Here is a 27,678-nt window from a genome sequence, read left to right on the forward strand (position 1 = left end):
AAATATTTGGGAGAGGGGCCCTCCAAGTAAGTGTCCCCATCCTCAACTCTGTAATTTGGCCTTGAATATTATGTAATAAAATGTCAAATTAAAAAAAAAAGTTTCTGTTGTAAAGTTGTGCACTCTTTGTGAGGTGTGGATTCCGATTACACTGAGGCTGGTGTTCCTATGGCAACAAAGCCTATCAAGTGTGTATGCGTGTCTGTTTGCGGCATGTTGACAGGATACATTTCAAGCGTCTTTAATGACAGTTGATGGATTTTATTATTGCTTATAGTCACATTGATGATCTCCAATTATGTCTCTTTTCATCCTCCATGTTATTAGTAGACATCCAATCTATTAGTTCAATTCAAATGAATCGGACGTCTATCGGAATCAATGCAGACTGGGTTAAATAGATGATTACTTCATTCTGTGTTTTTGATAAGAGGAACACATTTCTTGATGAAAACGGATCTGTAACTGAAGACATTTGGGGATAAAGGACATCATTATATTTTGAACATCTATTTTGATTTACATATGATGTAACCCATGCAGAACATGCAAACACCACACAGGAATGTCCAAACCTGGGATTTGGGATTGAACCCTCAATCTCAGAACTGCTCACTGCTCGGCCACCATGTTTGTCTCTATTGGTCCTGAAATTTGATGGTGACCAGTCAAGTCTCAATAATAAATTGATTGCTCGATCTCCTTAGATTTCTATTCCTGTTCTACACCATCCCTTTTTTTCCTGTTCTTGACACCAAGTGGGTGGACCACAAAGTCAGCAGGGAACGAGAAGGACATTTTCCATAAAGCATTATTGCGGTTGCTGTTTGCTTTCCCACTACTGTCTCTCTCCCTTGCTCTGACTCAGAAGTGCTCACTGAGGTTTACCCAAGGAAAGCGCTACTCAAGGCGGTGGATTGATGTCCAATGGAGGAAATAATGAAATCCGTGCGCCCGAATGAAAACGAAACCCGCCAGACTGATCTGATCCGAAGCAAAAGGCTAGACTGGGATTAACTGCTGACATTAGGCAATAATTTGGAAAGCGTAGGTGACCTTTTCACTGATGAGGCTCAACGTCCTTGAAATGTGAATACATTGGGCATTGTGAACATAAATATGGGCAGGAGGGGTAAAGGAAAATGCACACTTGTTACATCCACACATGTAACTCAAATGATCTTTCCCTATTGAAATGAATTAAAATCCAAATTTATTCAAGCGCCACACAAAAAGAACATTTTTGTAACATATCTTTTCATTGTGAGCGGCACGTATGCCTCGCAGTGCTGAGATCAAGGGTTGAATCCCCCACGATGAGTTCCGACTTTCCTGTGCGGAGTTTACATGTTTTTCCTATGTCTGTGTGGGTTTACTCCGGGTACTCCGGTTTCTTCCCACATCCCCAAAACATGAATGGTAGGCTGATTGGACACTCTAAATTGACCCTAGGTATGACTGTGAGTGTGTGCGGTCGATTGGTCGCCGGTCTTTTGGTCGCCCCGACCGCGACAACGTGCGACCAAAAGACCGGCGACCAAAAGACCGACGACCAAAAGACCGGCGACCAAAAGATCGGCGACCAAAAGACCGGCAACCAATCGACCATGTACCTACTGTGAGTGTGAATAACTAATTCAGGGTGTTCCATAGTTGGCTGGGATAGGCTCCAGCACCCTCGAAAACCAAGCCAGAATAAGTGGTAGGGAATATGAATGTTTTAATGACATACTATTATAGTAACTTTAAAAAGCTACACATTCATGAGAGAATGTTAAGATTTTGTTAATATTACATGAATTATGAGACAGCCCCAGTGTTAGTACCATATGTGGTAAAGAATGTAACTTTGCTTGTGACTTTTTGTTCTCTTTATAAGAGAAACGAATACTGCCCTGATTTTTTTAAATGCTAATTTCTCTTTCAGGTTGTGCCTAAGTGACCTTCGTCTTTGCCACAGGGCATCACATTAGCCACTGGCCGTTGCTTGAGCCAACACGAGGCGTGAAAATGCGGGAGGTCTGCTCATACGCTTGAGCAAACGTGAGGATGAAGAAACCGCTAGAGAGAAGGATGAAGGGAGGAGGCGGGGTGGGGTGGGGTGGGGTGGGGATGGAGCAATACGTCTAGGCGATGACTCACCAATGCTGGGTATTTATAGCATCAATGAAGGGGGGAGCGTTTGGAAGGTAGAGGATGGTATCATCATGCAGCCAACGGGGAGCGGCGAGAGCAAAGAGCTGAGAGGGAGGGGAGCACAGGAATGGATGGCTGCGAGGAGGACGGGGGGCAAAGAGAAGGCGGTGGGCGTGGATAACGGAAGATCTAGCAAGGCTCCAGGCGATGAACTCCAGACTCCAAGAAACAAGAAACAAAGTACAACCGAGTGCATGACATTTAACGGTGAAAGTTAGCAATACAATTGCTAACGTAATACTCCCCCGTTCATGGGTGTTTGTATTGGCCTGCACAAGAAGCTGCAATTTAGCCAATATTCTGTCGCAATATAAAATGTAGGTTAAGTGAAATTATCTTTTGTTTCTTGTAGCCTTAACCCTTTCAGAACCATTGACAGTTATAGACGTCAAAACCATTTCAAGTGGGATGGCCGGTATATCATGATCGCATTTCACTGCCACGGGATAGACGTCTAATCCAAAATTGACAGAAGGTTTGGCAGTGATTGGATGATCTGTCAATGGCAGTCAAAGAGTCAGCAAATGAAATAAATAAAAAATAAAAAATACGACATTGATAAATGTATATTTGAAACGGCACTTTACTGTCCGTAGTCATAATGTCGTGGCCGTATAGATAATAATAATAATAATAATAATAATAATAATAATAATAATAATAATAATAATGATAATAATAATAATAATAATATAAATAAATAAATAATAATAATAACAATAATAATAATAATTTTCGGACATATGCTTTTTCATCATCATTGACTCGACAAAAGCCTAATTGTCATCATACCCAGATAACTGCGTATGACAAAATTGGTAATACAAAAATACAAAAATTGGTAAGACACAACTTTACTGAACTGTCAGACATTTCTCCCTAGTGTGCCCACACGGTGGTACATTTACCAAACAATGTATTTCTATCTTCCATTTCTCTAATGACACTCCCTTGGCGTGACTTTGTTTTTTCATTCCAAACAGATCGTGCTTGTGTTGCTCCAATGACGTCAGTGCGTGCGTCACGCTGCCCCCCCCCCCCCCCACCCAGCCTCCCCTTGTCCTTCATAAGACACTAAAATAATGTGCATGCTCGTATGCAACAGCGTTACTGTTGAAAGGGATGAGCCGACGCTTCGAGGAGACAAGCTGCCCACGCGCATCCGTGAAAAAAAATAGGAAGGAGCCACCTTTATAACATTGAAAGTGACAAGAAGCAATCTCAAACTAATTTGAGTCATTAGATCCTGAATGAGCCTACGATTCCTGACGATGTAAACTGATACGAGCCAGTAATGCACTAGCATTAAAGTCAGAATGTGGATGTGAATCCCATTGAGGTGCAATGGCATGGCCTTGAAGCAGGCAATTCTAGTAGACACAAAGTACCTGTACCATACCAGACCACAAATCTAATGAATTCATATTGATTCTTTCAACACAAGGGCTTTGGGTGGATTTTTTCACATTACATTTACTACATTGAACACAATAAATGATACAGTTCATTTAAAGCAATAAATAAATTGCTACTTTGTTGTTGTTTTTAACAAGTTCAAGTTCTGATGTTTGATTGACAGCCATCCTTTTGAACAAAATGGCATATTTAGAAGATAACATTATTAAACAACTTTTGCGTTTGCATTTTATTTCATAATTCGACAGACTGATCCAAATCGGTTTATCTAGTTAGTAGACTAGAACTAGAGTAGTAGGCTAGTTTGCTCTCAGATTGCTCAAAAGAAAGACATGATTTTTTTTCAATGGTGTAATAAGACCACGGAAGAATACTGTTTGATTCTGGAGTGAATTTGTGAGGAAATACGACTATAGAATTTGCAATAATTATCATCGTCCTCTTAAATTCTGAAACTAGTCTTTCGCTTGTTTTTAGTAAAGCACATTTATCTTGCATTTGCCTCAACACCCACAAGTATATATTTAGAAGCCAGATTATTTGAAGCATTAGACGTCCATTAGAGGTGAAAAGAATGGAGACTCAGTTGGTCTAATTAATGTCTGAATATTCCTGTCGCGGTTTCTGTCACAGTACAAGGACACGTAACCTTTTGAAACATGAAATGCCTGCACAGCCCCTATTTGCCCCTTAATCCCACCCGTCTGGTGAAATCTCTTCCTCTCTCCTAATTTGTTTCCATCTCACAGTCTATTAATGTTCCATCACCTCCTCTAGACAACCTGGGCAACACACCGTCCTGAGCGCAATAATTGGTGCATCCGCAAAGAAAGCAAGTCTATGAGGAGAGCAGATGCCTGAAAATCCACGGGAAGAAACAAAAGGTGGAGGCAATTGAAAGGCCGTGAGGCGGCGTCGCCATGGAGACTTGGGATGAAAAGAAGACGCGCCATGACAACGGGCGTGCCGTTCTCTCCCCTCTCCTCCATGGTGCCTTGGCTGGAGGGGGAGGATGAAAACAAATAAAATCAGCCTGACTATATTACTCTCACACTAATGTTTATTGAATTGTTATTAAAGATTCAATCTCAAATTGGACTTGAGTCAGGTTCTTGGAGCACAAGCTTGAATCGTCCAAAAAGAGAGAATAGGAAAAGATATTTGGGTGCGAGTACATGGTGACGATCATCTCATTGGCTGGCTTCACAGGGATAAGCGTTCAGTCATTTTAACTGGGAAGGCTGGCAGCCAATGGATGTGACGTCCGCTAGTGACAAACTAATCTAGATGAAAGAGCCACATAATTAGACCTTAATCATCGTCAATGGCACTGAAAGAGATGAATATATATTGGGAAATGCTGCCTTGAAATCTGAAATCCAGTAGCCAGGAGAAACCAAGTACTTTTACAAGTACTATAAATTTACTCTAAATATACTGTAAATATTTTTTAACTTATTTACATTTATTTACAGTCAATTGAACCAGCACTTGAATGTGATGACTTTTCACAACTTTCCTGAAAATATTAATAATATTTCAGTGTGGCATGATGGACCCCCAGTGTAAAGTAATATTTGTGCCTGTATTAAAATGACAGCTCATTAGCCATCCCTCAAAGGATTTCCAACCACTTCCTCTCAAACCAACATCACTCTGGTGGGATTCATTTTTCCCCCTCAGCTGTGCCAGTAATGAGATCAGTCTCATTTCTCATGCAGTACTAATATAAAACAACAAGAACAATGTCCCATTATGAAAATGCATCACCACAGGCAATGGAAGGGGGCTTCAGTATTGTCAATTAGGATCTGCAATGCATCCATACTATACATGCAGGTTAGTATGAAGGGTTTCTGAGCATTTAAAGACCACTTCCTTTCGTTTTTACACACGTGTACGCATAATCTAGCAATCAACTAATGGCAACACAAGAGAACCCTAGCAGAGAATGATTTGTTTGCTCGCTCATCTGCGGAAAGGACAATGTGACGTCACGGATCTAATGCTGTGCAGTGGTACTGGAAAGCACGTTTTTTTACAAACACAGACTAGCCAACCTTTAATTACATCTGTCCTTCTTCATACCAGAAAGATTCAAGTCAAGATGCTGATGGATAAAATGTCTTACTACTAGTGTAAGTGCTACCAGTGGCGGGCCATCAGGGCAGTGGATTTTACCCGTTGAAGGCGCTACGAGAAAATGCACGGACCGCCACTGAGTGCTACTGAATGTCTTTGGGAATTATTTTTATTTTATACAGTGCCTTGCTATAAGCTGGTGACCAGCAACCCCCAACTGTAAACTCCGAAGCACTTTCAGAATGGGGGAATGGATGTTTCTTGATAGGGACAAGGTTGCCTTTGATTAATACACATGTAGGGAGAAGAAACACTCTGGGAGCCTGTTGGGTGTCATCATAAATCTTGTCACTGGCCACATGTGTGGCCCCTCATCTGGGAGAGACACCCACCGTGGCCTTCATCTTGTCAGCGGTAGGAATGTCGCAGCTTTGGCCCACGATCAACTGGAGGCTGTTCATCACCGTCAGGTTGGCTGATATTAAGGAAGAAGAGGAAGGAGGGGGGGCTGCTGAACTGCGACAGCGCCTGTGACTCATGGCTAGGAAAGGTTTAACTCCTCAAACGCCATTCGGAATAGAACCTAACTTTGCATTACGATGGATGACCAATGTGAAGAGAATTAAAGTGTGTCAAGTGGGACATGCTCACAGATTGGATGGTGGTTATCTCATTTTCCGCCTGAAAGTGATTTGATGTGACCATCTCGTTGAAAGAAATATGATATAAAAGCATTTCAAAATGCATTTTAATGCAATCCATTGGTCTTGAATTTCCCGTCCATGATGAAAAATGAATTTTCAGCTCATTTTTCAAACAGAAAGTGATTAATATGGAGCTTTTTTCCATTGCTTGCACCAAAACCCAAGAGCAGCCACCCATTTAGTTCCATGTATTCTCCACCTATTCAGTTTTTAACGATTTCTTGCTCTCACCGTGCAACAGACGGCGTCGAGTGCTATTTTTAATACAACCAGCTTCTCTGTATGCCAGTCCATAAAAACGTGAATCATTTATATGGTGCCCCTCAGCCCCCCCTTTTTAGGGGGCGTTCTTTTTCTTGTGTGCGTGCGTGCGTGGGGGGATGACGCAGTGGTCAGGTGTCTCCTCTTATATGCAGAAGGACTGTCCGATCACTGCACACACATCACAACACACACTCACACAAAGCTGCAAGAGGACATGCCCAACACCTCCGTTGTTGCCTGAGCGTTGTTTTCCGAAGGTAGGAATGCATTTTACCCATTATATTTCCACATGCATTTTAATACGAAAAAAAGATACACTATCATCCTACCGGGTATTACGTTTTGTCGTCCTGTTTTGTGTTATTTTTCTTTTTGTTGAGGCTCGTCCAAGATGAGTCATACAGATGAGATCGATGGATGGATGACAGAAACAAACCGATTTCGTGCATTCCAAATGCATAAAAAGGCAGTACACAGGTCTACCGATCAGTTTTTAGATAGATTAGTATGATGGTTTAATTTTACTCACTGTAGGATTTGGCGGATTTAATGAATAAATAAAAGCGGATCACGGGAGGGAGGGTAGATAAGATGGGTAGATATGATTATTTTTCTATCGGTATGATAGAGAATTGAATAAAATCAAAGCCGTTCCATACATTCATAGGTGAACGCCCACCTAAAATAACGGGAAAGCCGTGTTTATATTTAATTCATCATGTAAATTGCGTGGAAAAGGACTAAATAGAGATTAATTAATGGTAGAACTGAAACAAGTTTCGCAATAGGATTTTGCAGCCCCCACCCACAAAACAAATAAAATAGAAAAGTCGATTTTTTTTCATAAACTTACCATAGACGATGGCAAAACAACATTTGCATATTGTACATAGTAACAGATGTGTGATGAAAGGGTTAACAATAATTTTGCAATTAAAAAAACCAATAGGCTCATCAGCAAAGCATCAGAAGAGCATTAACTGTCCTGTGGATAATGTATAATATTTTTTTTCTTTTTTACAGGTGATCAATTGCCTATATTATGCTGCATTTCCACCGCAAGTCGCCCACGGGGGCAGCCGTGGTCCTGCTCGCCGTCCTCCTCCACGGATCCGCCGTGCAAGCCGCGTCTCTCCCCCACCACTACCGTCTCCGAGGCGACGGTGGCGAAGGGCAGCCGATGGGTTCCGACCTGCTCAAAGCTCTGGAGTATATCGAGAACCTGAAGCAGCGTAACGGAGGTCGCCCAGGACCTCCGGCGGCCAACTACGACGAAGTGGACAAGTTTAGGGTGTTACTTCAGCTCGCGTCCCAGCAGCAACAGCAGGACGAGGCTCCGGCGGAACGTCACGACATCACCGCGGAGCAACTGATGCGATCCCTGCTCAAATCCATCCAAGATCAGGCCAAGTTCAGCCCAGCCACGGCACCCCGGAATGACCGCCGCCCATACAGACACCGTACCAAAGACACAGAAACCGAGCAAGGCTCACCGGCAGATTACAGCAACTATCCCAGAGCCCACAAGAAGTATCCCTTGATGTTCGAAGATGAGGAAAACGCAGATGCCTCCAAGCGGACTACAGAGGATCTAGACCAGAAGTACACCCCCCAGAGTCTTGCCAACCTTCGATCCATCTTTGAGGAACTCGAGAGAATGCCCATGTCTATAGGACAGAAGAGAGACGTCTTTGGGGAAGAGGCTGAGGATGCCGATGAGGAGCAAGACCCCAGAGAGGAGTGGGTCCCCGTGGAGGAACGAGAAGAGACCGAGGAGATGGTGAACGGGAGCCACGAAGAAGCAGAGAGGGCTCTCGGGGACGAGGAGGACGAAGATGGTGAAGAAGTGCAGCGTCGCGCGGGTCAGGACCAGGAGGACGCCGACGATGACACCAAGCTGGTCGACTACTATCTCCTCAAAGTACTGGAGATGAGCGATCAGACGCAGAACAGGGACCAGACCGGGGAGCAGCGAAAGAGACTCATCCGCCCCTCCATCCTTGATCCTCGTACCGTGAAGGAGCTCCTCGAGCTCTCGTTGAAGCTCCATGTCCCCCCACAGGACCTCATCGACATGCTGCTTACGGAGGAACTCCGGAAGCTCCACCGCAACCCTCCGCCTTCCTCGTCTCGCTACACGACAGGACAAACCCCCAAAGTCCGCTACTACAGCCGCAGACTTCCCCTTAAGAGCAAGACCGCGCCCGCTCCAGAGGACATGGACCGAGAGGATTTTTTGGACATCATTGGCGTGGAGACCATTAGCAACGAGTATCCCGTGATGCCCAGACCTGCCAAAGCGTCCTCGGATCGCATCCCGGTGATGTCCAACCCTGAGCCCAAAGCCGAATCTGTCAAAATCCCACCTCCGGCAGGACGTAGGGAGAATCTGTTCTTGTCCGAGCTCAACAAGATGCCGCTGCGACGCCAGGCGGATGACGACGATAGCGACGACGGCGACGTGGAGGACGAGGTGACCACCTATTTGGCGGCTAAAATTCTCACAGAGTACCCGCCCAATGGCATCGCCAAGCGGGATACCCAGGCGCAGACCAAGGGCCGCTTCCCCTACGAGCTGTACGAGAGAGCCGTGAAGGACTACTTGAGCCAGGTGGACTCTGGGAACAGACCCATGGCCAAGAGGGAGGCCGAGGAGGAGAAGCCCACAGAGGTGCAAAGCGAGGAGGAGGAGGAAGAGGAGGAGGGGATGACGGCCAAGACCTCTGCCCCGGCACCGGGCATCATATCGGGGGGAGAAGGTGGAGAGGGGTTCCGTGAAAAAGCTGTGGCTGGAATGTAAAACGCTATGACTATAGTATTTCAACTCTCTCTGTATGGTGGATGTGATCTCGTTTACAAACTTTATTGTATAAATCATTGTTGATATCGCCCTAATAATAAAAAAAAAAGATATACAGAAAATATATAGTCCCTATTTGCTGCAAGGTCATTATAGAAATATAGTGATGTCAAATGAGATGAGACCAACAAACAGGGTTTGCACCTTCCATTAGTCCAAAATTCTAAAGGAGTACAAATATCAAATATTATTAAGCATTATGTGGGAATTTATGTGAATTTTCCTTGATTGTGTTTGTAAAAACAGATGACTTGACATTACATTTGCAAGGAATTGACATTGGTTATATGTATTTGTGAATATAGCTGTAAATGAAGCCAGTCTCAAAAGATCCCAGTATACTTTACTCAAATTTGAGAATATAATCTTGGTTATTTTCCAATTACAGCTAACAGGAATGAGTGCTGCCTTGGCTCTGCATATATTCAGGGTTTGTGAAGTTGTTGTAACAATGATTCTGGGTAATTATTTACCAGTCTAAATATCAGCCTGCCTTCCAATCGCTTTCATACTGCAAAGCTTTGCATTGTTGGCCTACCAGTGGTTGTGCTCTCTATGTATGCTCATTTTTAAACCATTTTGTACATGCTCAATAATGTGTGATGAAGCACAGATGAATAAAGCATCAGCGGTATTATTTTTCTTTTTGCTCCATTGTGTTGATTATTAATAATAAAATAAACAGACAAACCATCATCCTGATTTTTGAAAATGCACATTTAATTAGAAGCTAGAAAAGTTCTTGTTTCAAAATAAAAAGGATATTTTTTGCAACAACACCTAAAACAATTATCAGGCTAAAGGTGGTACAATCAATCTGAAATTAGACAGCTTAAAAAATATAAGAACAGTTCAATCAGGAATGAACCTTTTCCTCTTTGACTAAGACTTTTTAAAATAGTTTAATCATAAAGTACCACAAGATGAAATACTAATATTAATAGTGTTCAGAAAACCTGTTAGACCTGTCACTTTCAAACAAGTGCAAGATCAAGAAATATAATATTTACTTGTAAATGAAGCCAGTTTCAGTGTCGTCGTTGCATTTGTATTTTTAGCCCCCGAGCTTACTTTGTCCCTTTTCCAGTGTCAAAATGCAGGTTTGCTCATATATTCCTCCATTGTCTAGAAAACAAGAGTAGAAAAGGACACAACAGAAGGTAAATCAGCTTTCTAAAGCGTCTTAATGTTCAATGCTGTGATAAGATGAATATTTCGAGTCACACGTTTACACGTCATCTGAAATCAAGGTGCTGAGAAGGCCGGCACACAGTCACTAACACAAGCAGAACATCTAACCTGTCTGTCCATATTCAAGGTCCAAACAGCTCCACATCATACCAATCATTGCTGCCATCCTGAAGCGATAACAGTCACAATCAATGAGAGGCTACGGCTACGGCATCAATTTCAAATTCAAATGTTAGTCAAGCCTTACTCAGAAGCAGAAAAGAACACACCCAAAGAAACGACTTGACCACAGACCGAGAAAGACCGCAGGCCTAGAGAGACCGTGAAGTGTCGCTAAACCTACGCAGCCGACCCCCTTCCACGCAAAATCCGGCTCTCGCTCGCAAATAACACTGGCGGGGGGAGATAATGAGAGAGAAAGCAATAAATACTCACACAAGAATGGAAGAAAACAGGTAGCACAAATGAATTCTACACAAAACAGCAGACATCCAGAAGCCTATTAAGAACAGGTAACACCGGGGGAGCATTAGCAGCACCACTGTTAATCAAACTGGACCGTCACACTGTCTAGTAGAGATGCCCGCATTCACACAACTACACTGAAACAACAGGCTCGCTCGCATGCTTCGGTTCAATGCGCAACTCTGTTGAAAAGTGACTGTTGCCTAGCTTGATTGAAACTGGTCCATACTACATGCAAACATGTTATTCTTAAAAGCTGCAACTGTTTGTGTTGGTACTCGGACGTTTGGTCGACCGGACGTTTGGTCGACCGGACGTTTGGTAGAACGGACATTTGGTCGCCGGGTTGTTACTGTTGAAACCAGCTCTCAAAATTATAATCATGAGAGAGAGAGAGAGTGAGTTTAATATCTAAATATCTAATATCAAAATATCAACAGTAAACTCTGTCATAATTTGACAGCAAGCGAACCCGCCGACCAAACGTCCGGTCGACCAAACATCTTTCGACGAAACGTCCGGTCACGGTTTGTGTCTGTCGTTGCCTTCACCTCGTGTGCATTTGCGGCAATCTTTACATGGACGGCAAAACGTTCCATTCAAGAGCGCTTTTACGAAAAGCTGAATTAAATGCTGCCATTTAAAATTGTAGCTGTAACTGTTGACGCTAAGGACACGAGGCACTGGGGATCAATCGTATTCATGCCGTCAATATAAATGTCTCGTGCATTTAAAAAGGTGGTACAAGCAGGCAGAACTGTTTTAAAGTTAATTTTTCTTTATGATATTTTTCTCTAATTAATTTGATTTCAGGAACAGATGGAAGGATTTTGGGCACCCGGTACATTTGTGACGAGGCAAATTAAACCAGGCTAATTAAAAGCCTGTTTCATTGGACTGCCTTTACGGTTTGAGTTATAGTAGATGGCGCGTCGCAAAACAGATGTTGGACACTCATGCCACCGTTGCGAGCCACTTGGCTGTGTCATGTATAATGTTGTATGGTGCACCAGAGCATCTCACCTCCTGTAACATGTCTGAGGCTTCAATGGAGCGATTCACAATCTGTTTGGAGGTTTCCTGGATTTCCCCTCCCATCAGGAACTCGTCCAAGATAAAATAAGCCTTCTCAAAGTTAAAGATTATGTCGAGCTCGCACACCTGGAAGGAGAGGTAAAGGATTATAAGAACTAATCCAAGATAATATAGAAATTAAGCCCTCCAATTGCTTTCTAGTTAATAAAATATGAAAACTACATTATCAGCAAAATTCTTCTTCTAGTGTCTTACTAACTTTGGACATCAAAAGGTGATTTTCTGTGACTGTTATTATTTAAGTCAATGTGTTTGTCTTTAACAATAAGAATTATAATCACTGAAACCTGATTATAGAATTATGCCATGAATAAAATAAGACTCGATCTTTCAAAAAAATGAAGGGTCTATTTGCATTTGATTAATACTAAACTCAAATTACTGTAATGCAGTACAACATAAGAAACTCTCCTGACATCCACTAACAAATACTTATCGCTCCTCCCTAACATACTGTATAAAGCTTTTGGTTAAATGTACAAATGTATTATGCCAAAGCACTACTTTAAAATCAGTTCAAATGTAGACACGGTTTTGGCTCCTCCTCGTGGCGATATGTAACGGGCAGAAAATAATGAATAATGAAAACTTAATTCATTACAATATTGTTTCATCAATAGACAGGTACAAAATTTGGAATGTCAGTTAATTACATGTATATTTTCATTGTTTACGTCATGGAAAAGACCCTCTCGTGCTTTATATTCTTTATGTATATGGTGTTTTAATGAAGTCAACTCTGTTAATTGTGCGTAGGACTACTGTTGCTTCCGTAAGAACTGACAGTGAAAACGAAAATACTGTACATTTCCAAAGTATCTGTCCAGTAGCTCCACGTAGCGATGGATAATTTCCAAAGCAAGCAGTTCATTCTCCTGACTCTCAACAGCCAAGCAGAAATACAAGCTTGCATATCTAAAATGGAACAATTGGACAAATTTAGGTTAGTAAGAGATCAACCATCTTATAATGTTCTACATATAATACTGCATTTATACAAAGGGTGAGCATTTAAAAAACAGAAAAGAAACAAGTGCACTTGCTGTGTGAGTAGTTGTAAAGAAAGAAGGCAAGCCCCCACCCACCTTTTGTAAATAATCTTCAGGTCTTTCCAGTGCAGGAAGTTACAGGTACGCGGTTGCCGTGCCAACACGGCTGTGGTCATGTCCCTAATGATCTTCTTTTTCTCTCGTTCAGATATGGGTGTGTACCATTTCTGCAAGCGTAATTTGCCCTGGCGACTGAAGAGAAGCAGGAAGCGCATCTGATGACATGGAAACACAAAACAAGGAAAGAGAAAGGGAAAGGAGTCAGACCCATACAAATAGTGACACATTTTATTTATCAGAGGACATCATTAACTAGAGCATCGTGCACTGTGTTGGTGCCATGGCTCATTACATTACAGAATAACCAGACAGCCCAAAGAAAACATTGTAATGATTGAAAGACCTCCACAGGCACAAGATGAATGATTAAAAAGTTTTGGACTTTTGGTTTTAAAATGCTTTTTGTGCATATACACACACAAATATTTTACCGTGGACCGTATGATTGTAGAAGCCAGTAACTATTTAGAATATATTTGAGCAAAATCCAACTTTATTTCTTTTGATACTATAGTTTACAGTATATTGAGTGTTTGTGTGAGACTTGTTCATTTGTACTATTGTGTTTGAAGACCTAACTGTTAGACTGAGTAGTAATGAAAAGATATTTATTTTACTTATGTAACTATAATTAATTTGCTTTCTTAATCATGAATGACTGAATAACCAGATTTTTCTAAAAAAGAAAACAGTCGCAAAACAAATGTTTCCTCTCAATTGAAAGGCAAATGAAGGAGAAAAAAAACGAAGTGACCTAACCTGTTTTTTTTTTAAACCTTGGAGTACTTTTAAAATTACAATGAGTCTTTTTAAACAACTAAAGTTCACCGAAACTATAAACCAAGGTGGCAAAATAAGAAAAAAAACACGATCTTTATGAAACAATATGAAGTATTTGTTGTGTGTATGTATACGTATATTTCTGTCGCTTACAAGCTGTCAGCGACAACAGGTGTAAACAGGTGAGGCTACTTGTCTACCAGATCTGTATGCCGATTATTCACGCGTACTTACCATTTTGTCGTTCAGTTAATCAGAGAATCTGATGAAAATCTCAAACTTTAAACCCTCATACGAGGGTCACCATATCCTTTTGTAACACATAACCTCACTTTAGGCGTCCATTCGTCCACTGTCGATGGCCTCAGTGGGCGAGAGCAAGTTGCTAAGCTCCACCCACCCTTGTTGTTCACGGGGGCGGGGCCTACGAAATAAGGACTCAGCAAGTGCAATTATAAAGTGCAAATATAAATAAACACCAAAACCATCAAGTCAGCTACCTACCAAATAGATGAATCAATGATCCAGCGATAAACAATAAAAACATCAGACTATGTATACATATTTTTAATGTCGATAGGTGGCGCTCACATGCTTATTCATCAACCCCTCCATGTGACACTCATCTGTCACAGTGGTTGTCCAAAAGAACGCAGTGTTTGAAGGAATCTGCAAAGTTACTACTTGCCATCATGTCTCTCTACCGAAATGCCATCTGGTTTTTAAACGGAATACACTCATACACAAGGTGAGTCGACTATTTGACTTTTTCTTTTCCGATACTTGTGTGATTATTGTCACCGATCTCTTAACTATCTATATTTGTATGTATTTATTGAAGCCTAGACTTGCTTATGAAAAAAAAATTATGAAAGCCCTGATTACCGTAAGGTGCCACACAAACAACCCTTTATGTCCTATCACAATTGCCCCATTGACAGTTGATTGCAACTTTTAAATCTTTCCCAAAATGTATTTGAACTAGGCACATGTTACATACAAAAAATACAATTTGTCACAAAAGGTAGATATTTGCAGAGAAATAATTACAATACAGTCTCAATTTACTGTGAGATTTACTTTCTCAGTGTGAAATGTGAGTCAGTTTTGTTATACAGATACTATTTATTCCTTAGCATAAATGACCATGATTCTCCACACTGGTTAACTTGACCTTTATCCATAGTAAAAGATCCTGCTTGTCACTGGCAGTTTTTGGGAAACTAGTCCTAAGTTTAAACAACATTGACCTATAGGTGCAAGTAAACTGTGAATCTAGAAGTACATAATTCTGATCCTAACTTTCTTCTGTCTTAATAGGAAGGGGTATGAAACTGCTTCTCAAGACTTTGAGCCCGAGGACCTGGATGTTTCGGTTGTGGGAAGATCTTTTATGATCACTGGAGCCAATAGTGGTATAGGGAAAGCCACAGCAATGGCAATTGCCAAGAAAGGTCTGCACCTTTTAAACAAATGCATTTCCAATAGCACTATAAAGTGACAACAGGATTATGCTTTCAGGTGGAAGAGTACACGTGGTCTGCAGAAACAAAGATAGTGCAGAAGAGACCAAGGTGGAAATCGTGAATGAATCTGGGAATCCTGTAAGTTGTTGCAACATCATTTAGTGGATGTTATGATAAGTGAAATAATCAATCTTTCTTTTAAAAAAATGCTGCAATACAATAATCACATCGGTGTGCTTAATCAACCAGCAAGAAACATACTTATTTTAAAGGCAAAAATGAAATTACTTGAAAACAATCTAAGATTTTTCAAATTTGACTCATGAGTTTGTTTTCCAAAGAATCATTTAGCAAATTTTCCTTGCTGCCCTTACCACTGTAGTGCAGAAAATTCCCGCAGAACGCATGAAACTTATTTCAGGAGGTGTACGTCCATGTTGTGGACCTGTCGGAGTCACGCAAAGTGTGGGAGTTTGCCGAGGCCTTCCAGAAGCAGTATCCAACTTTACATGTCTTGGTATGAACAGTCCAATAACAAAGTATATTCATTCATATATTTCCATCAAACCAGCACTTATTGTAAATGTATTGGACAGATCCACAATGCGGGATGCATGATACACAAAAGAGAGGTGAATGCGGAATGCCTGGAAAAGAATTTTGCTGTAAATACAATGGGTATAAGACCTCACGTTCTGTACACACAGTATTTATTGCATGAGATCATCTCTGTAAATCTTCACATTGTCCATCTCCGCAGGGATGTACCTTCTCACTGAGAGCCTCATACCACTTCTGCAAAAGAGCCGGAATCCGAGGGTGGTATGAACCAGCACACGATCAAGTGGACTGCACAGTGCCACTTTTGTACACATTGTTAATTGCCTGTTGTCTCTAAGGCTCTAAGCACACTATGCCTCTGTTAGATCACGGTGTCGTCAGGGGGGATGCTAGTCCAGAAGCTCCAGATTGATGATTTACAGTCAGAGAAAGGATACTTTGATGGCCTCATGGTTTATGCCCAGAACAAGGTAGAATGGGGATATCCGGGAGAGATCAAGAATAGGATTTGAAGCTTAAATGAGTTGTACTTCTTATAGAGACAGCAGGTGGTGCTGACAGAACAATGGGCCAAAGAATACCCTGACATACATTTCTCTGTGATGCACCCAGGCTGGGTGGATACACCAGGTAGTTTACAATACAATATAACTTAATGGCTAACAAGAACAATAAAACAATTAGCTTTTTTTGCAGCTGTGTCCACATCAATGCCTCAGTTCCATAGAATGATGGGAGAGAGGCTGCGCACTGCAGAGCAAGGTGCCGACACAGTGATCTGGTTGGCTTTATCCGGATCTGCTGGGAGAACCAGTAGTGGGCAATTTTTTCAAGGTGAACGAGGCGCTTCACAAGATGTCATTTCCCGTGTTGACACTGTCTGTATTGCAGATCGAAAGGCCATCCCAACCCACCTGCCTTTGGCTTGGACTCACAGTTCTACAGTGGAGATACTGACTTTCATCTCACAGCTGGAAATGTTGGCCAAAGCTGTGCAGTCAAAAAACTGATCCAGTGATCAGTGAAGGCTCCACTGGGGCCTAGCATATCCCAAGCAGTATATAAATGTTGACTATTGGAACCAATTAAATCAATTAGTGCTGATTTAGATGTTTTTTGGTGTCATTTAAAATACAGAAACATATAAACACATATCATTACAGTCAGCTCTGCTGTACTGTAATAATTAGTTTTGGCGTATCTTTTGATGAGCATTTGATTTATTTTTTTTGTAACAATTTCAAAATAAAATTTCTATACAGCATTAACAAAAAAGGTGCAGATTCACACTCTTCAAACAGGATTGGTCAGTCTGACCAAAAGTGGTTGGATGTGGATTTTCTGTGTAGCTTGCCAAAAAGAACCCAAGTCTATGCAATGTAGGTGTACATGTTACGGTCCTCAGGAGTTCTTGCCAAGTATTCCCTCTCTATAAGTCCTTCTATGCGCTTTTTGATGACCACTGGGCTGGGGAGGAAGCGTGCCTGTAGCTGCTGAGTTACCTGAACACACCATAGTGCAGCATGTCAAAGATTGGTCATTTGAACTGACAACACAAGCAGAGGAAATATTCACCTCAGCCACTAAGACATTGTGCTGTATCTTCTTCCTGGATTTCATGATGCGCACGATGGCTGCCTCAATCATAACCTTCCGGTCGTCATCCACTTTCTGCTGGGTCTCTTTCCTCTCTGGATCGGACTCGCCTTGTTTAGCAGCAACTATAAAGCGCAAAGGATAGAATTTGACAATTGAGTCCCAAAGAATGAGCGACAAGATGTCTGTAACAGAGCCGACCTCAAAACCAAATTGTGCAGTTGCCGCTAATGTGTCTTGCCGTGCACACAAACCTGTCTGTATTTTGACTCGGTGAACTTTGGCAGTGAACTGGTCATTGACTGTGAACAAATGTCCGTTTTCGATCTCCTTGGATTTGGGCTCTTTGGTGAGAACTCTTTGCGTTGGCTTACCGCAGGCCAACGACTGCAACGCTCGCACTAATTCCCATCTCGGTATATCTGTCTCATTATGGATCTCCTTTCAGGAAAAAAATATTTGTAAATTAACATGGCAGAGAATCATGATCAAACATAAGGGAAATAAAGCTTTCTCTGTGACAGACCTCAAACGAACAACATTCTCTGTGGTTAAAAAGCATGAGGATGGTCATCTGGAAGGTGGACACCTGCAGAATAGTCTTGCGAGTGTTTGAGCCGCTCGCCTGGGGACCTCCCACACCCGATTCGGATCCATCATCCTGGACCGTAAAGGAATTTTTAACTACTTCCCGAGGAAAAAAGTACTCCAACAAGAGGATGAGATGTGCTTGTCACTCACTTTTTTCAAACAGCCATAGAAAGTTGCAATTAGGTCTGCGCCGCCCATGTGATGCTGCAGCGTGAGCTGTCTACCACTGTGTTTGGCAAGGTAAAACCTACCAAAGACAAGCATTTCAGACTCAAAACTACTCACTAGAATCTAGTGACATGTCTGTTGAACTAATATTACCTCCGGAAGACCTCAAAAGCATGTTGGGGGGCTAGAGGGATGGTGCATCTTGGAGTCGCCGACTGCGTGGGCCAGTAACCAGTAGTGAGGACTCGGACAGTCAGGTCCACACCACATAGAGATGCCTGAGAAAAAAGGGGTTCTGAAAATTTACACTCAACACATTCACTACATTTGGGGCTCTCCCTTACCGACGTGACGTGTACGTGCCGCCTGAACTCGTCCATGGTGCTGTTGGAGATGGTCATGTCCCGAAACATCCCTTCTAGTTTTGAGGTGAACTGGCAGCCACATTCAGTCTAAAAAGAGTAGAGAAAATGAGCTGAAAGTCCAGACAAGTGATGTTAGGAAAACCGACCTTTTCTTACTTTGAGCTTGGAGATCATGCTCTTCTCTAAATCGTCCGAGACGCTCTTGTTGCTCAGTAGTCGCCGTCCCAGGTGCTGCTTGTAGTACCTTTCAAACACATCCTTCTCTTGCAAGAACCTGAACAACACCATGGTTTTGTCCAGAATCAACTCTACCTCTTGTTCTGTTAACTTAATAGGAATATCAAGGAGAAAAAAATATAATGTAACCTTTTTTAATGTATTTTTTGGAGGATGAAGGACATTTGGTGATGCTTAGCATACCCCTCGAACTCCTTTCTTGAGCTTATCATCGATGAAGAGCGATAGGTACTCTGGTGAGCGGGGGTTGAGATTGAGAAAATACTCAAAGTCTCCAGCTATGGTTTGTTTGAATAGTTTATCATTGTTGAAAGACTCGTGCAGGAAATGGTCAAACACCATCTTCAGTTCCAACAGGCCCTGTAAAGAGGCAAAAACATGACATACTTCAGTCTTTTTATTACCAGCTGAGTTCAATCTTCTTAACATTTTTGATTTGGTCCATTAAACAACTCAATGCTGTCACCACAGTGGTGGGTTTTGATTCGATTGGATTATAAACATGTTTTTAAATGGCTACAAAGAATTTACAGGACTAGCAAAATGCCACCAAAAAATAAATAAATTCTGTCAGAAAAAGCACAATAAGAAACAGTAACAAGACATCTGGCAGCTCAGGAAACACAAGATAAAACAATAAGATATATAGGCTATACAATAAAAAAACACTGCAATGTAAAACCACACAATGCCCAGAATACACTGAAGAATATTAAATAAATATATCACTCAAGACCAGGTGTTTTACTCAGATTTAAGGGGAACATTTGGGGATACTATGTCTGTAGTTGTAGTGTAGTAAATATCCTTGCATATGTAAACACTAGTATAACCTGTACTTTCCAGGCACGGGGGAGTAGAGGCCAAATTAGTCGGGTTCAGGTACTGAAGGGTAAAAAGTCAAATGTACTGCAAAATAAAAAATGCACTGCACTCAGGAGATGGCATCTCCCACAGATAATTTTGGCACAACGCCAACCAGCTCTTGTCTGTGTACATTTATCAGACCCAAATCTCATGCGGGGGCCTTACCCCCGGAGGATAGGGTGATACAGATAACACAAGCATCCATTTATAAGAACCTGTCTTTCGTTCCTTTTTTAAGGGAACACAATCTTATAAGAACCTGTCCTTTCTTTCCTTTTTTAACAGATAACAATCCAGAGTATTTGAATTCAGTAAATCAGAAGACTGCTTCAAGAAAAGCTAATGTTTTTGAATTGTATGATGTAAATCAAACCATTTTTAGATGTAATGATATGGTCGAGTTCAGGTATTTGGTATCATGACGATGGCAAATGATATCAAATGTAAAAACTGGTAACTTGTCCTCAATAGGATTGAATTCAGTGTTTGCTTTTCCAGGAAATATACCTGGATAAAGTCGACTGGGTTTTTGCCCTCGCCTTCCTCTGACACTAGAGCCCTGCCCTGCTCTCTCAAGAATAAGCTCATACAATCACACATTGTTTTTAGGCCATTTGGGACACGACTGAACAGCTTGTACATGCACACTAGGTCTGTGGACAGAAAAAAAAGGAGATATAAGTATAACAAGGTGCATAAGAAACATTTTAGACGTGACTACCTTCCGTTATGCCATTTTGGAGCATGTGGACCATGCCAGAGTTCTCCATCTCCACTATGGTTTTCATGTGTTTTGTTATGAGCTCTCTTTCCACCACCTTGACAATGGACTCCTCCGTCGACTTGTCCAAGCAATGTTTGACGCGTTCGATCTCCTCGTTGATTCTGGCTTCCACCTTTTTAATGTAGATGCTGGTGCTGTTCTCTGCGAGAAACCTTTGGCTTTCCATCTAAACGGGCAAGTATTGGATGTCAGTTTATGAACTGGCGATACCGTCTAAAGGACACAGGCACCTGGATGTGACTCACCTGGTAGAATTCAGCTGACATTTCTAAGAATGGACGTTCAAAGTCTTCCTCATATATAATTCTGCTGTCCAGGCCAAGAACCATCAACATCTGACAGGTGTTTCTGATAGATCCTCTGCAAATAAAGTGTTTCCAAAAAATAATGATTCTATAAACCTAAAATGACATACATTCATTATGAAAAAAAAAACTACATTTTAACCCACCCATTGGCTATTATGGTTAGACTACCAATTCATTTGAACTAGGAGGGCTTCTAGTAGACTATCACTGACAGCATCTATCACCGTCAATGGTAGCCAATGAGGTAACAACTTATACGTGAATAGCTGGGCCTCCAAAGCTCCTGCCCAACCATCAAGTGTGACACTAAATGCCCAAGTAAATGTTTTGTCAATATTTGAAATTGTGTAAATGATTCATTTTAAACTACAACTCCAGAGTTTGGCAACAATAAAGCCAATAGTCATCCAATGACATGTCCTGTCAGAGTTTGACAAGTATTCCCTCTAAAAGTCCTTTTAACTGCCTTCCATTCTGGTAGTTAATGTCCATCCAAAATGAAAGGTATAAGAAAAAAAATGAAGGAAATCCGTTCTCCGCCCAGGTCGCTTAGCAAGATGTCAGTTTGGTATATCGAGACCTTCTCCCTACCTGTCTACAACTTCTCCCCTCCTCTCTCGTTTAATCATGTCCAGCAGCGTCTGCCATAGGTGTTCTCGAATGCAGCTGTAGTGGACCACCTGGTCTCTGAATACGATGACGCTGAGGTTGTATACATTCTGCACGTTGTTTTGCTGAACATAAACTCGGTCCTGGAATCGCAGAGAGGGGCAAACAAGATCAAGTATATAATATGCGTACAGGCTAAGACAGCATTGAGTGTACGTTCACCAAACCACGACTAATCTGACAGATTTGAGTTATTAGTCATTGAAAAAGAAATGCACCAACTTAGACGTACATAAGGAAAATCTGTCATTTTGGTTTTCAAAAACCTCCAGTTAAAGTACCGCATATCCAATGGTTTGAAGTGTGTGATATTAATTTTGGTCATTAGACACATCTCTAAATACATCAACAAAATATAGGAAATAAATAAATTAAGAATCTCCAACCCACTTCAATGTTGACCAAGCTTTAGATATGAAAATGATAAATATTTTAGCAAAATTGCAACCATACTAATAAGATAAAAGCATTATAAAAACGCCAACCACTGCTAGGGGGTGCTAATAAGTCATCTGGTGCTCCAAAATGGACTCCCATAAGGCAAAACATTGCATTATCCTATATAATAGTCTCCATACCATGTACATGAGGATGTCTCTTATCATTATGGTGGCAGTTTGATGATCATTCCACTCTTGATTTAGAATTTGCAGAAATTTGTTGTTCAGACATTTGAGGACATCTTGCCGCACCTGTAAAAGGGATATTTTAATCATCGGCAATGATATACGTACGCATATTCACCAGGTTATATTTCTTTACTTTGTTGATAAGATGCTCCGTTACAACGTCCCTCAGGCCTGCATAGAGCTTCTCCCCATGTTTGTGGAGCACCATCGTGTAGGCGTTCCTGTACAGTTCTTCGAAGCTCAGGCCACTGTTGTTCTTCCTCTGGATCTCCTGGATGGCATTCTTTAGAGCTCCCCAGATGTTCTCCACATATTTCTCATCCATCGTCATCTATAATGGAGGTAAAACCCATTGATGTTACACAAGTAGGGTATGAAAATGTCCTGGCTCATCGTTTTCCCCCTTCATGGAGAGCATTGTTGAAAACCTGCGAACCTCAGTGACCTTAAAGACCACCAGGACCTTTTTTTATAGTTAGGATCTAAATAATTGCTGTCAAACTACAATGAATGAAATGACTTTGCAGTTCATGGCTTGTCAAGTATAAATGTCTCATCTCATTTTCTGAACCACTTTAACCTCATTATAAATGATTATTATAATTATAGGTTCGCAACCTGTTGCAATTCACACAAATAAACATTTTTTCCAGCTTTTACACAAAGTAGATTTCCTAATGATTTCACATGCCTTCATTTTCAACACTACTACTGAACTATGGAATTTTATAGCACACTAATGACACAAACAAAATATGAAAACAGGTTTTCTGACATCAGTCTCTTCGCTGGCAAAAATGTAGCCCCTAAAAATGATGTCTAAAATGTATTTTCAGACCAGTTGAAACAATTGCAACTGGAAAAAAATACCTACGATAAAGTATGTTTATTCTTATGACCAACAACATATATACAACGTTTTTAACATACAACTTGTAAAGGCGTATATTCTTAATTATTGTGTATTCCTCTTGTGATTGCATCACACTGCTCTTTCATTTTAGTGTTTTCATTCATTCTTGCTCTGAACCACGTTATCCTCACAAGGTTCGCAGGGGGTGCTGGAGCCCATCCCCTCTAATTTCGACACCCTGAATCGGATTATTCTTATTTCTATGGTCGTCTAATCTTTATATTCGATGTTTATCTCACTTAGTCAAGTCATTTCTTAAACCAAGTGAAAACTCACTAGTGGTGTTGGTCCTTTTTTTTGTGGCAGCTTTCGCCTGTCACAGGGTTGGGATTGTATTCTTTTTCACATGCCAGTGGGGAGCCTGCTTGCACTTTTATTTTATAATCTTCCCCCTTCAATACGAGTCTCGGAGCCGTCGCAAAGGCCTACTTACGGGGAAAGCGCGTATCCTCATTTTGGCTTCCTTCTTGGTTTCGCTCTTGAGGCTGGCCATGATTCTCATGGGCAGGTGACGCTCCCCAAAAAATAAGAGAATGGATGAGATGCGTTGGGCTGCTTGCTTTGTATAAGGACGTCCGCTGGCCGGACATGATGCCTTTGTAACAAACGACATTAATTCGTCATAAACATGGGTTTTCGAAAAAATGATTACGTAGATGTTGCTCTCTTTTTATGGGGAGGTGGGCAATAATTAAAAGTGATGCCTGGCGCTTGGCAATACGGATTAACTTCCTTGAGGAGCACATGTATCTAGATAAAATCAATGTAGATAAATAAATAAAAGTCGTTGAAAAAATAATCTATTAAAATTCTAAACTTTAACCCTTCGTTATTGAAAAAAATAAAATAAAAAAGGGACGATTAAATGACGTGTTGGAGCTAAAGTCTCGCGAGATTTTGCTTGCAATCAGTGAGAACTCCAGCACGATTGAGCAAATGATTTGTTTGGCATGATATACAAAATAATGATAGTTTCGACAAATTGAAGGTAAGGATTTTCAAGTAGATCCATATAAAACATGAAGGTAACCAAGATTTACCTCAAAATAACCTAATAATAGTGCAAGCTAATATGAATTTGATCTGTTTTTTTGCGGTCACAAAGTAGGTAGTACTTCACAAAGTAAAAGTAACTAATGTTGATGTCATTACTATTCCTTCACTAGGTAGTTGTGCTAAAAATGATCATAATTATAATATTTTTAATTGTTTTTAAAGATTCCATTCGTAGTTCAGACTTAATAGCAACAGCTGGGTTGATCAACATTTGTAGTTGTTAACTGAGGTAAGGTGTACTAATGCATACTGGTTTGATTTAAAAAAAAAAAAAAGTCATTATATGCTTGATTACTATAAAATAAAACAATTTCTGGTGCTTTTTCAACATCAATTTGCTTCCCCTTCCTAATTTGTCTGATTAAACTGGACTTTTCACATGATGAATTACATTGTAAAGTCATATACTGAATTTAGATTTCATAACTGGGGGAGTATTTCACGTTGGAAAGAGTCAAACTAACTGACATTTTGAAAGAATGACAAAAAATTAAAAAAATTCTGTGTTTTTGAGTGAATATGTACTAATGTCATAACGGCTTTGCAGAATGACCAGCAGGTGGCATCGCTTTCATTGTGGTAATACAATCCAGATCCATGAGCGATAGTGGATGCAAATCAAAGGTATTGAAGCCCATCCTTGGCATTATCCTCACAAGAGTCGTGGGGACGTTGGAGCAATTTCAGGGTATTCAAAAGTTTAGAAGAGCATTCTGTTTAAGCATCCAGCAATATAGTTGGGGTGGGAATGATGGGTCCTGCAATATTGGGAACACCGGTTCCAAAACATCCAGTGTGTAAACAGATACAATGCTGCAAATCCACGATTCTATAAACAAAAGTCATTGATTTTTTTTCCCCAGCTCCCTCATTCATTACAAGTGATTGCAAAAGCTAAATTTAATACACCGTTTTCAATTTCATCATTGCCTTGCAAATATGACACCAGAGAGGTCAGGACAAAATGGCGCTTCCCTCAGAATCCCGCACTCATCATTTTAGCCAAGTTGCTGTTGACCTGGCACTAGCGGCACAAAACAGGACAAGTAATTTAATTTGCTTCTGCTGTCGACCTTGAAACGGGGAATGTAGGCCACTGGAATCCCAATGGGGACGAGGATTGTCACACACTATATCCTCCAAGCATCTAAAGAAATACTTTTTGTCCCGCCCGAGGCATAATATTGCGTTACCAGTATACGTAATTTCATTAGCTTTTTGTTCGGTCCTCTGTTGCAGACAGTTGAAAACCACATTGTAATTTTCTCAAGAGGATTATTAAATATAACTGAGGTTTTAATGGATTATAGTGTGTATATCTAATCTGTCTCATTTTATAACATAATAGTGAAACTTCTTGCTTTCCCCTACTATGGTATAGCAATGTCTTCCTAAGTCAAACACAATATGTTGAATTTGTACTATCTAGTCAAAGCGTGGTTTGTGAATTCCTGAGATTTGGTACGTATCCATACATGTGTACCTATGTCATCACTGCACCATGCGATGTGGACGGATAATTGCTGTTATAACTTGTTACCCCTGTGGACTGGACGTGACATTTTTAATCACCCCGGTGAAACATCTTGAGTTAGAACTCGATATTGGTAATAAAATCTAAATATAAGGCCCCGGAGGCTGAGCACTTTCGCAGTGCTGCAGAACATATGCGGTATGATGGTAATAACAAAATGTTTCTTAACTCTACCAAGAAGTCTGCTCTTCAAAATTAGTGCTAATAATATTGTTTTTCCTCATACTGTAAAACAGACTTGTTTTAGATGACTTTCTAATCCTGCGTTACTCGTCCCACATTTAGACCAATAGATTTTCCGGGTTGTCTTTAATAATACTATTCCATCCCACAACCTTCATTATGAATCGCTAAACATAGGCTGCACTTGATTCCCTTTTGGTTCCTATCTTCCTTCATTTAGAAACACTCAATAAAACTATACTTCTGTGTCCTACTTGAACCATAAGAAACAAGTAGTGCAGAAGTGAAGGGATTTTTTTGTAGACAGACGTGTGCAGGGTGCAGGAGCTGTCTATTATTTATGACTCAGATCCCCCAGTGATTGGCTGATGGCAATGTAATAATGTCTGGTACTCATCTTGCCCGAGTTTTCGATTTACAATTGGATCCGTGTTGAGCTTGCTTGTTGCTAGGCTACTAAGTGGTCAGTCTACCTTACTGATGATAGATTTGATATACCGTTGTCCCACTCAGGTCTGTCCCTCATTTACTCAGGATAACTTAATAGTCGAGATAACTCAATTATACAAGGAGAAATTAAAAATGTTTTAAGATACGTGTGACATGGTGCAAGGGGCTGTTTTAATGGGTTAAAAATGTTCCAATACTGATATTTTTACTTCCGATCGGAATTTTCTGAAAATGTGTTTTCCCAATCCAATCCCATATTTTTAGACCACTAAAAATAATGCAAATTATAATGTCACCATTAAATGATAAATCTCATTGTTTGTCAGAGTCAAGAAGTGTTTTGTTAACGAAATGACACGATGGTGTGTTATTGTTATTAGTTTCTACTCATCAGATATATTTGCCTAGTGGTTCAATTTAAAATCATGGTAGTACTAAAAACACATGCAACAGCCAATTTTGTCAGCACATACACCTTTCCGATACTCCAAAAATAGTCGTATCGGACCCCGATACTGATACTCAGTATCCGATCATAGAATCCAAGATTATTCATCATCCCTAATTACAGGCATGCAAGTGGACTAACTGCAAAACATCAATATATGGATAACTTGATACAATAGTTGTGAACTAAAAATGAAAACTTAATAGTGTAGGTACTTTATTACAATATTTGCATAGTGAAATATTCTGATTGTCTTTTTTTCTATCAGATCCACCACTCTTCAGCGTAGATCGAAAGGCAAGGAGTGCCACTCGCTGATCGCAGTGTCCAGGGATCCCTAAAAGGGAAGGCGTCTCACTTTTGATTCCCGGCAGCTCAAGGAGGAGCAAAGACTAAATTAGGCATGGTTTCATTGACTCCCGATTCCCAGAGGTCCAGCATCCGCACATCCCAGAAGAGGAGAGGCCGGGTGGTGCTCTCAGCCTCTGATGCTCTCTGCCTGGTTAGTCAAATGAGATGAACATCGCATGCTTCACCATTAAAATAGTCAAATTCAGCATTTTGGTACAACTTGAAATCCGGCACAAATAATGCTTGAACGCTTGTAGCTATTCAAGCTCCTGTACACCAAAAGATGCGTCCCAATGCCATTTACTGTAACTGTCGAGTAATGTGTGGCAGTTGATCATTA

General features: G+C 40.8%; 5 protein-coding genes across 10 annotated transcripts in view; 3 read left to right on the top strand and 2 right to left on the bottom strand.

The window, feature by feature from the left end:
* Positions 1–6,776: 6,776 nt before the first annotated feature.
* Positions 6,777–10,156, top strand: scg2b (secretogranin II b). Its single transcript, XM_077615682.1, has 2 exons — positions 6,777–6,919; positions 7,686–10,156. Exon 2 carries the CDS (start codon positions 7,705–7,707, stop codon positions 9,460–9,462), a length of 1,758 nt encoding a protein of 585 aa, XP_077471808.1. The 5' UTR covers positions 6,777–6,919; positions 7,686–7,704; the 3' UTR covers positions 9,463–10,156.
* A 65-nt stretch (positions 10,157–10,221) lies between these two features.
* On the bottom strand, positions 10,222–14,546 carry LOC144085975 (AP-1 complex subunit sigma-3-like). 4 transcript variants are annotated; one of them, XR_013304312.1, is made up of 7 exons: positions 14,397–14,546; positions 13,359–13,537; positions 13,080–13,188; positions 12,202–12,339; positions 10,983–11,105; positions 10,822–10,880; positions 10,222–10,647 (listed from the first exon to the last, which is right to left on the bottom strand). XR_013304312.1 is itself a non-coding variant. In XM_077615683.1 (6 exons), the coding sequence occupies exons 1-5, from the start codon at positions 14,397–14,399 to the stop codon at positions 10,836–10,838; spliced, it is 474 nt and encodes a 157-aa protein (XP_077471809.1). In that variant the 5' UTR covers positions 14,400–14,546; the 3' UTR covers positions 10,222–10,647; positions 10,822–10,835. The 4 variants fall into 4 exon arrangements, 2 of the variants coding, with proteins under 2 accessions (XP_077471809.1, XP_077471810.1); XR_013304313.1 differs by having other exon boundaries at positions 10,961–11,105; XM_077615683.1 differs by lacking the exon at positions 10,983–11,105.
* Positions 14,547–14,839: 293 nt separating this feature from the next.
* On the top strand, positions 14,840–17,295 carry LOC144085878 (dehydrogenase/reductase SDR family member 12-like). The gene is made up of 10 exons (XM_077615545.1): positions 14,840–14,910; positions 15,483–15,616; positions 15,684–15,766; positions 16,050–16,145; positions 16,225–16,306; positions 16,389–16,450; positions 16,555–16,659; positions 16,729–16,819; positions 16,886–17,023; positions 17,081–17,295. The coding sequence occupies exons 1-10, from the start codon at positions 14,855–14,857 to the stop codon at positions 17,197–17,199; spliced, it is 966 nt and encodes a 321-aa protein (XP_077471671.1). The 5' UTR covers positions 14,840–14,854; the 3' UTR covers positions 17,200–17,295.
* Positions 17,296–17,391: 96 nt separating this feature from the next.
* Positions 17,392–23,964, bottom strand: LOC144085784 (cullin-3-B-like). Its single transcript, XM_077615422.1, has 16 exons — positions 23,750–23,964; positions 22,537–22,734; positions 22,353–22,466; positions 21,697–21,857; positions 21,043–21,157; positions 20,735–20,963; positions 20,521–20,666; positions 19,330–19,506; positions 19,066–19,236; positions 18,889–18,996; positions 18,698–18,822; positions 18,527–18,623; positions 18,312–18,446; positions 18,040–18,226; positions 17,765–17,910; positions 17,392–17,691 (listed from the first exon to the last, which is right to left on the bottom strand). Exons 1-16 carry the CDS (start codon positions 23,927–23,929, stop codon positions 17,560–17,562), a joined length of 2,421 nt encoding a protein of 806 aa, XP_077471548.1. The 5' UTR covers positions 23,930–23,964; the 3' UTR covers positions 17,392–17,559.
* Positions 23,965–24,225: 261 nt separating this feature from the next.
* The window catches only part of mbnl1 (muscleblind-like splicing regulator 1), a 46,572-nt gene continuing 43,119 nt past the window's right edge, over positions 24,226–27,678 (top strand). Inside the window, exons 1-3 of one of the 3 annotated variants that reach the window (XR_013304241.1) lie at positions 24,226–24,304; positions 24,920–24,996; positions 27,256–27,489. The gene's annotated coding sequence lies outside the window, so the exon portion shown is untranslated. Of the gene's footprint in view, positions 24,305–24,906; positions 24,997–27,255; positions 27,490–27,678 lie in introns of those variants that run through there. The other 2 variants (XR_013304243.1, XR_013304242.1) reach the window with 2 other exon arrangements.

Source organism: Stigmatopora argus, chromosome 12, assembly GCF_051989625.1.
Source record: "Stigmatopora argus isolate UIUO_Sarg chromosome 12, RoL_Sarg_1.0, whole genome shotgun sequence".
Lineage (NCBI taxonomy): Eukaryota > Metazoa > Chordata > Actinopteri > Syngnathiformes > Syngnathidae > Stigmatopora > Stigmatopora argus.

What these genes read in the sequence shown, in the direction of transcription:
- LOC144085878 (XM_077615545.1), top strand. Translation starts at nt 14,855, where the DNA reads ATGTCTCTCTACCGAAATGCCATCTGGTTTTTAAACGGAATACACTCA. An exon ending in GGAATACACTCATACACAAG is followed by an intron (nt 14,911 to 15,482) that starts GTGAGTCGACTA and finishes CTGTCTTAATAG; the next exon opens with GAAGGGGTATGAAACTGCTT. An exon ending in AGAGCCGGAATCCGAGGGTG is followed by an intron (nt 16,451 to 16,554) that starts GTATGAACCAGC and finishes TGCCTCTGTTAG; the next exon opens with ATCACGGTGTCGTCAGGGGG.
- scg2b (XM_077615682.1), top strand. Translation starts at nt 7,705, where the DNA reads ATGCTGCATTTCCACCGCAAGTCGCCCACGGGGGCAGCCGTGGTCCTG.
- LOC144085975 (XM_077615683.1), bottom strand. An exon ending in TGGACAGATACTTTGGAAAT is followed by an intron (nt 12,340 to 13,079) that starts GTACAGTATTTT and finishes CTCTCCTTCCAG; the next exon opens with GTGTGCGAGCTCGACATAAT. An exon ending in CCTCAGACATGTTACAGGAG is followed by an intron (nt 10,881 to 12,201) that starts GTGAGATGCTCT and finishes TTATCGCTTCAG; the next exon opens with GATGGCAGCAATGATTGGTA.
- LOC144085784 (XM_077615422.1), bottom strand. Translation starts at nt 23,929, where the DNA reads ATGTCGTTTGTTACAAAGGCATCATGTCCGGCCAGCGGACGTCCTTAT. An exon ending in TGAGGATACGCGCTTTCCCC is followed by an intron (nt 22,735 to 23,749) that starts GTAAGTAGGCCT and finishes CCTCCATTATAG; the next exon opens with ATGACGATGGATGAGAAATA. An exon ending in CCGAGTCAAAATACAGACAG is followed by an intron (nt 17,911 to 18,039) that starts GTTTGTGTGCAC and finishes TGCGCTTTATAG; the next exon opens with TTGCTGCTAAACAAGGCGAG.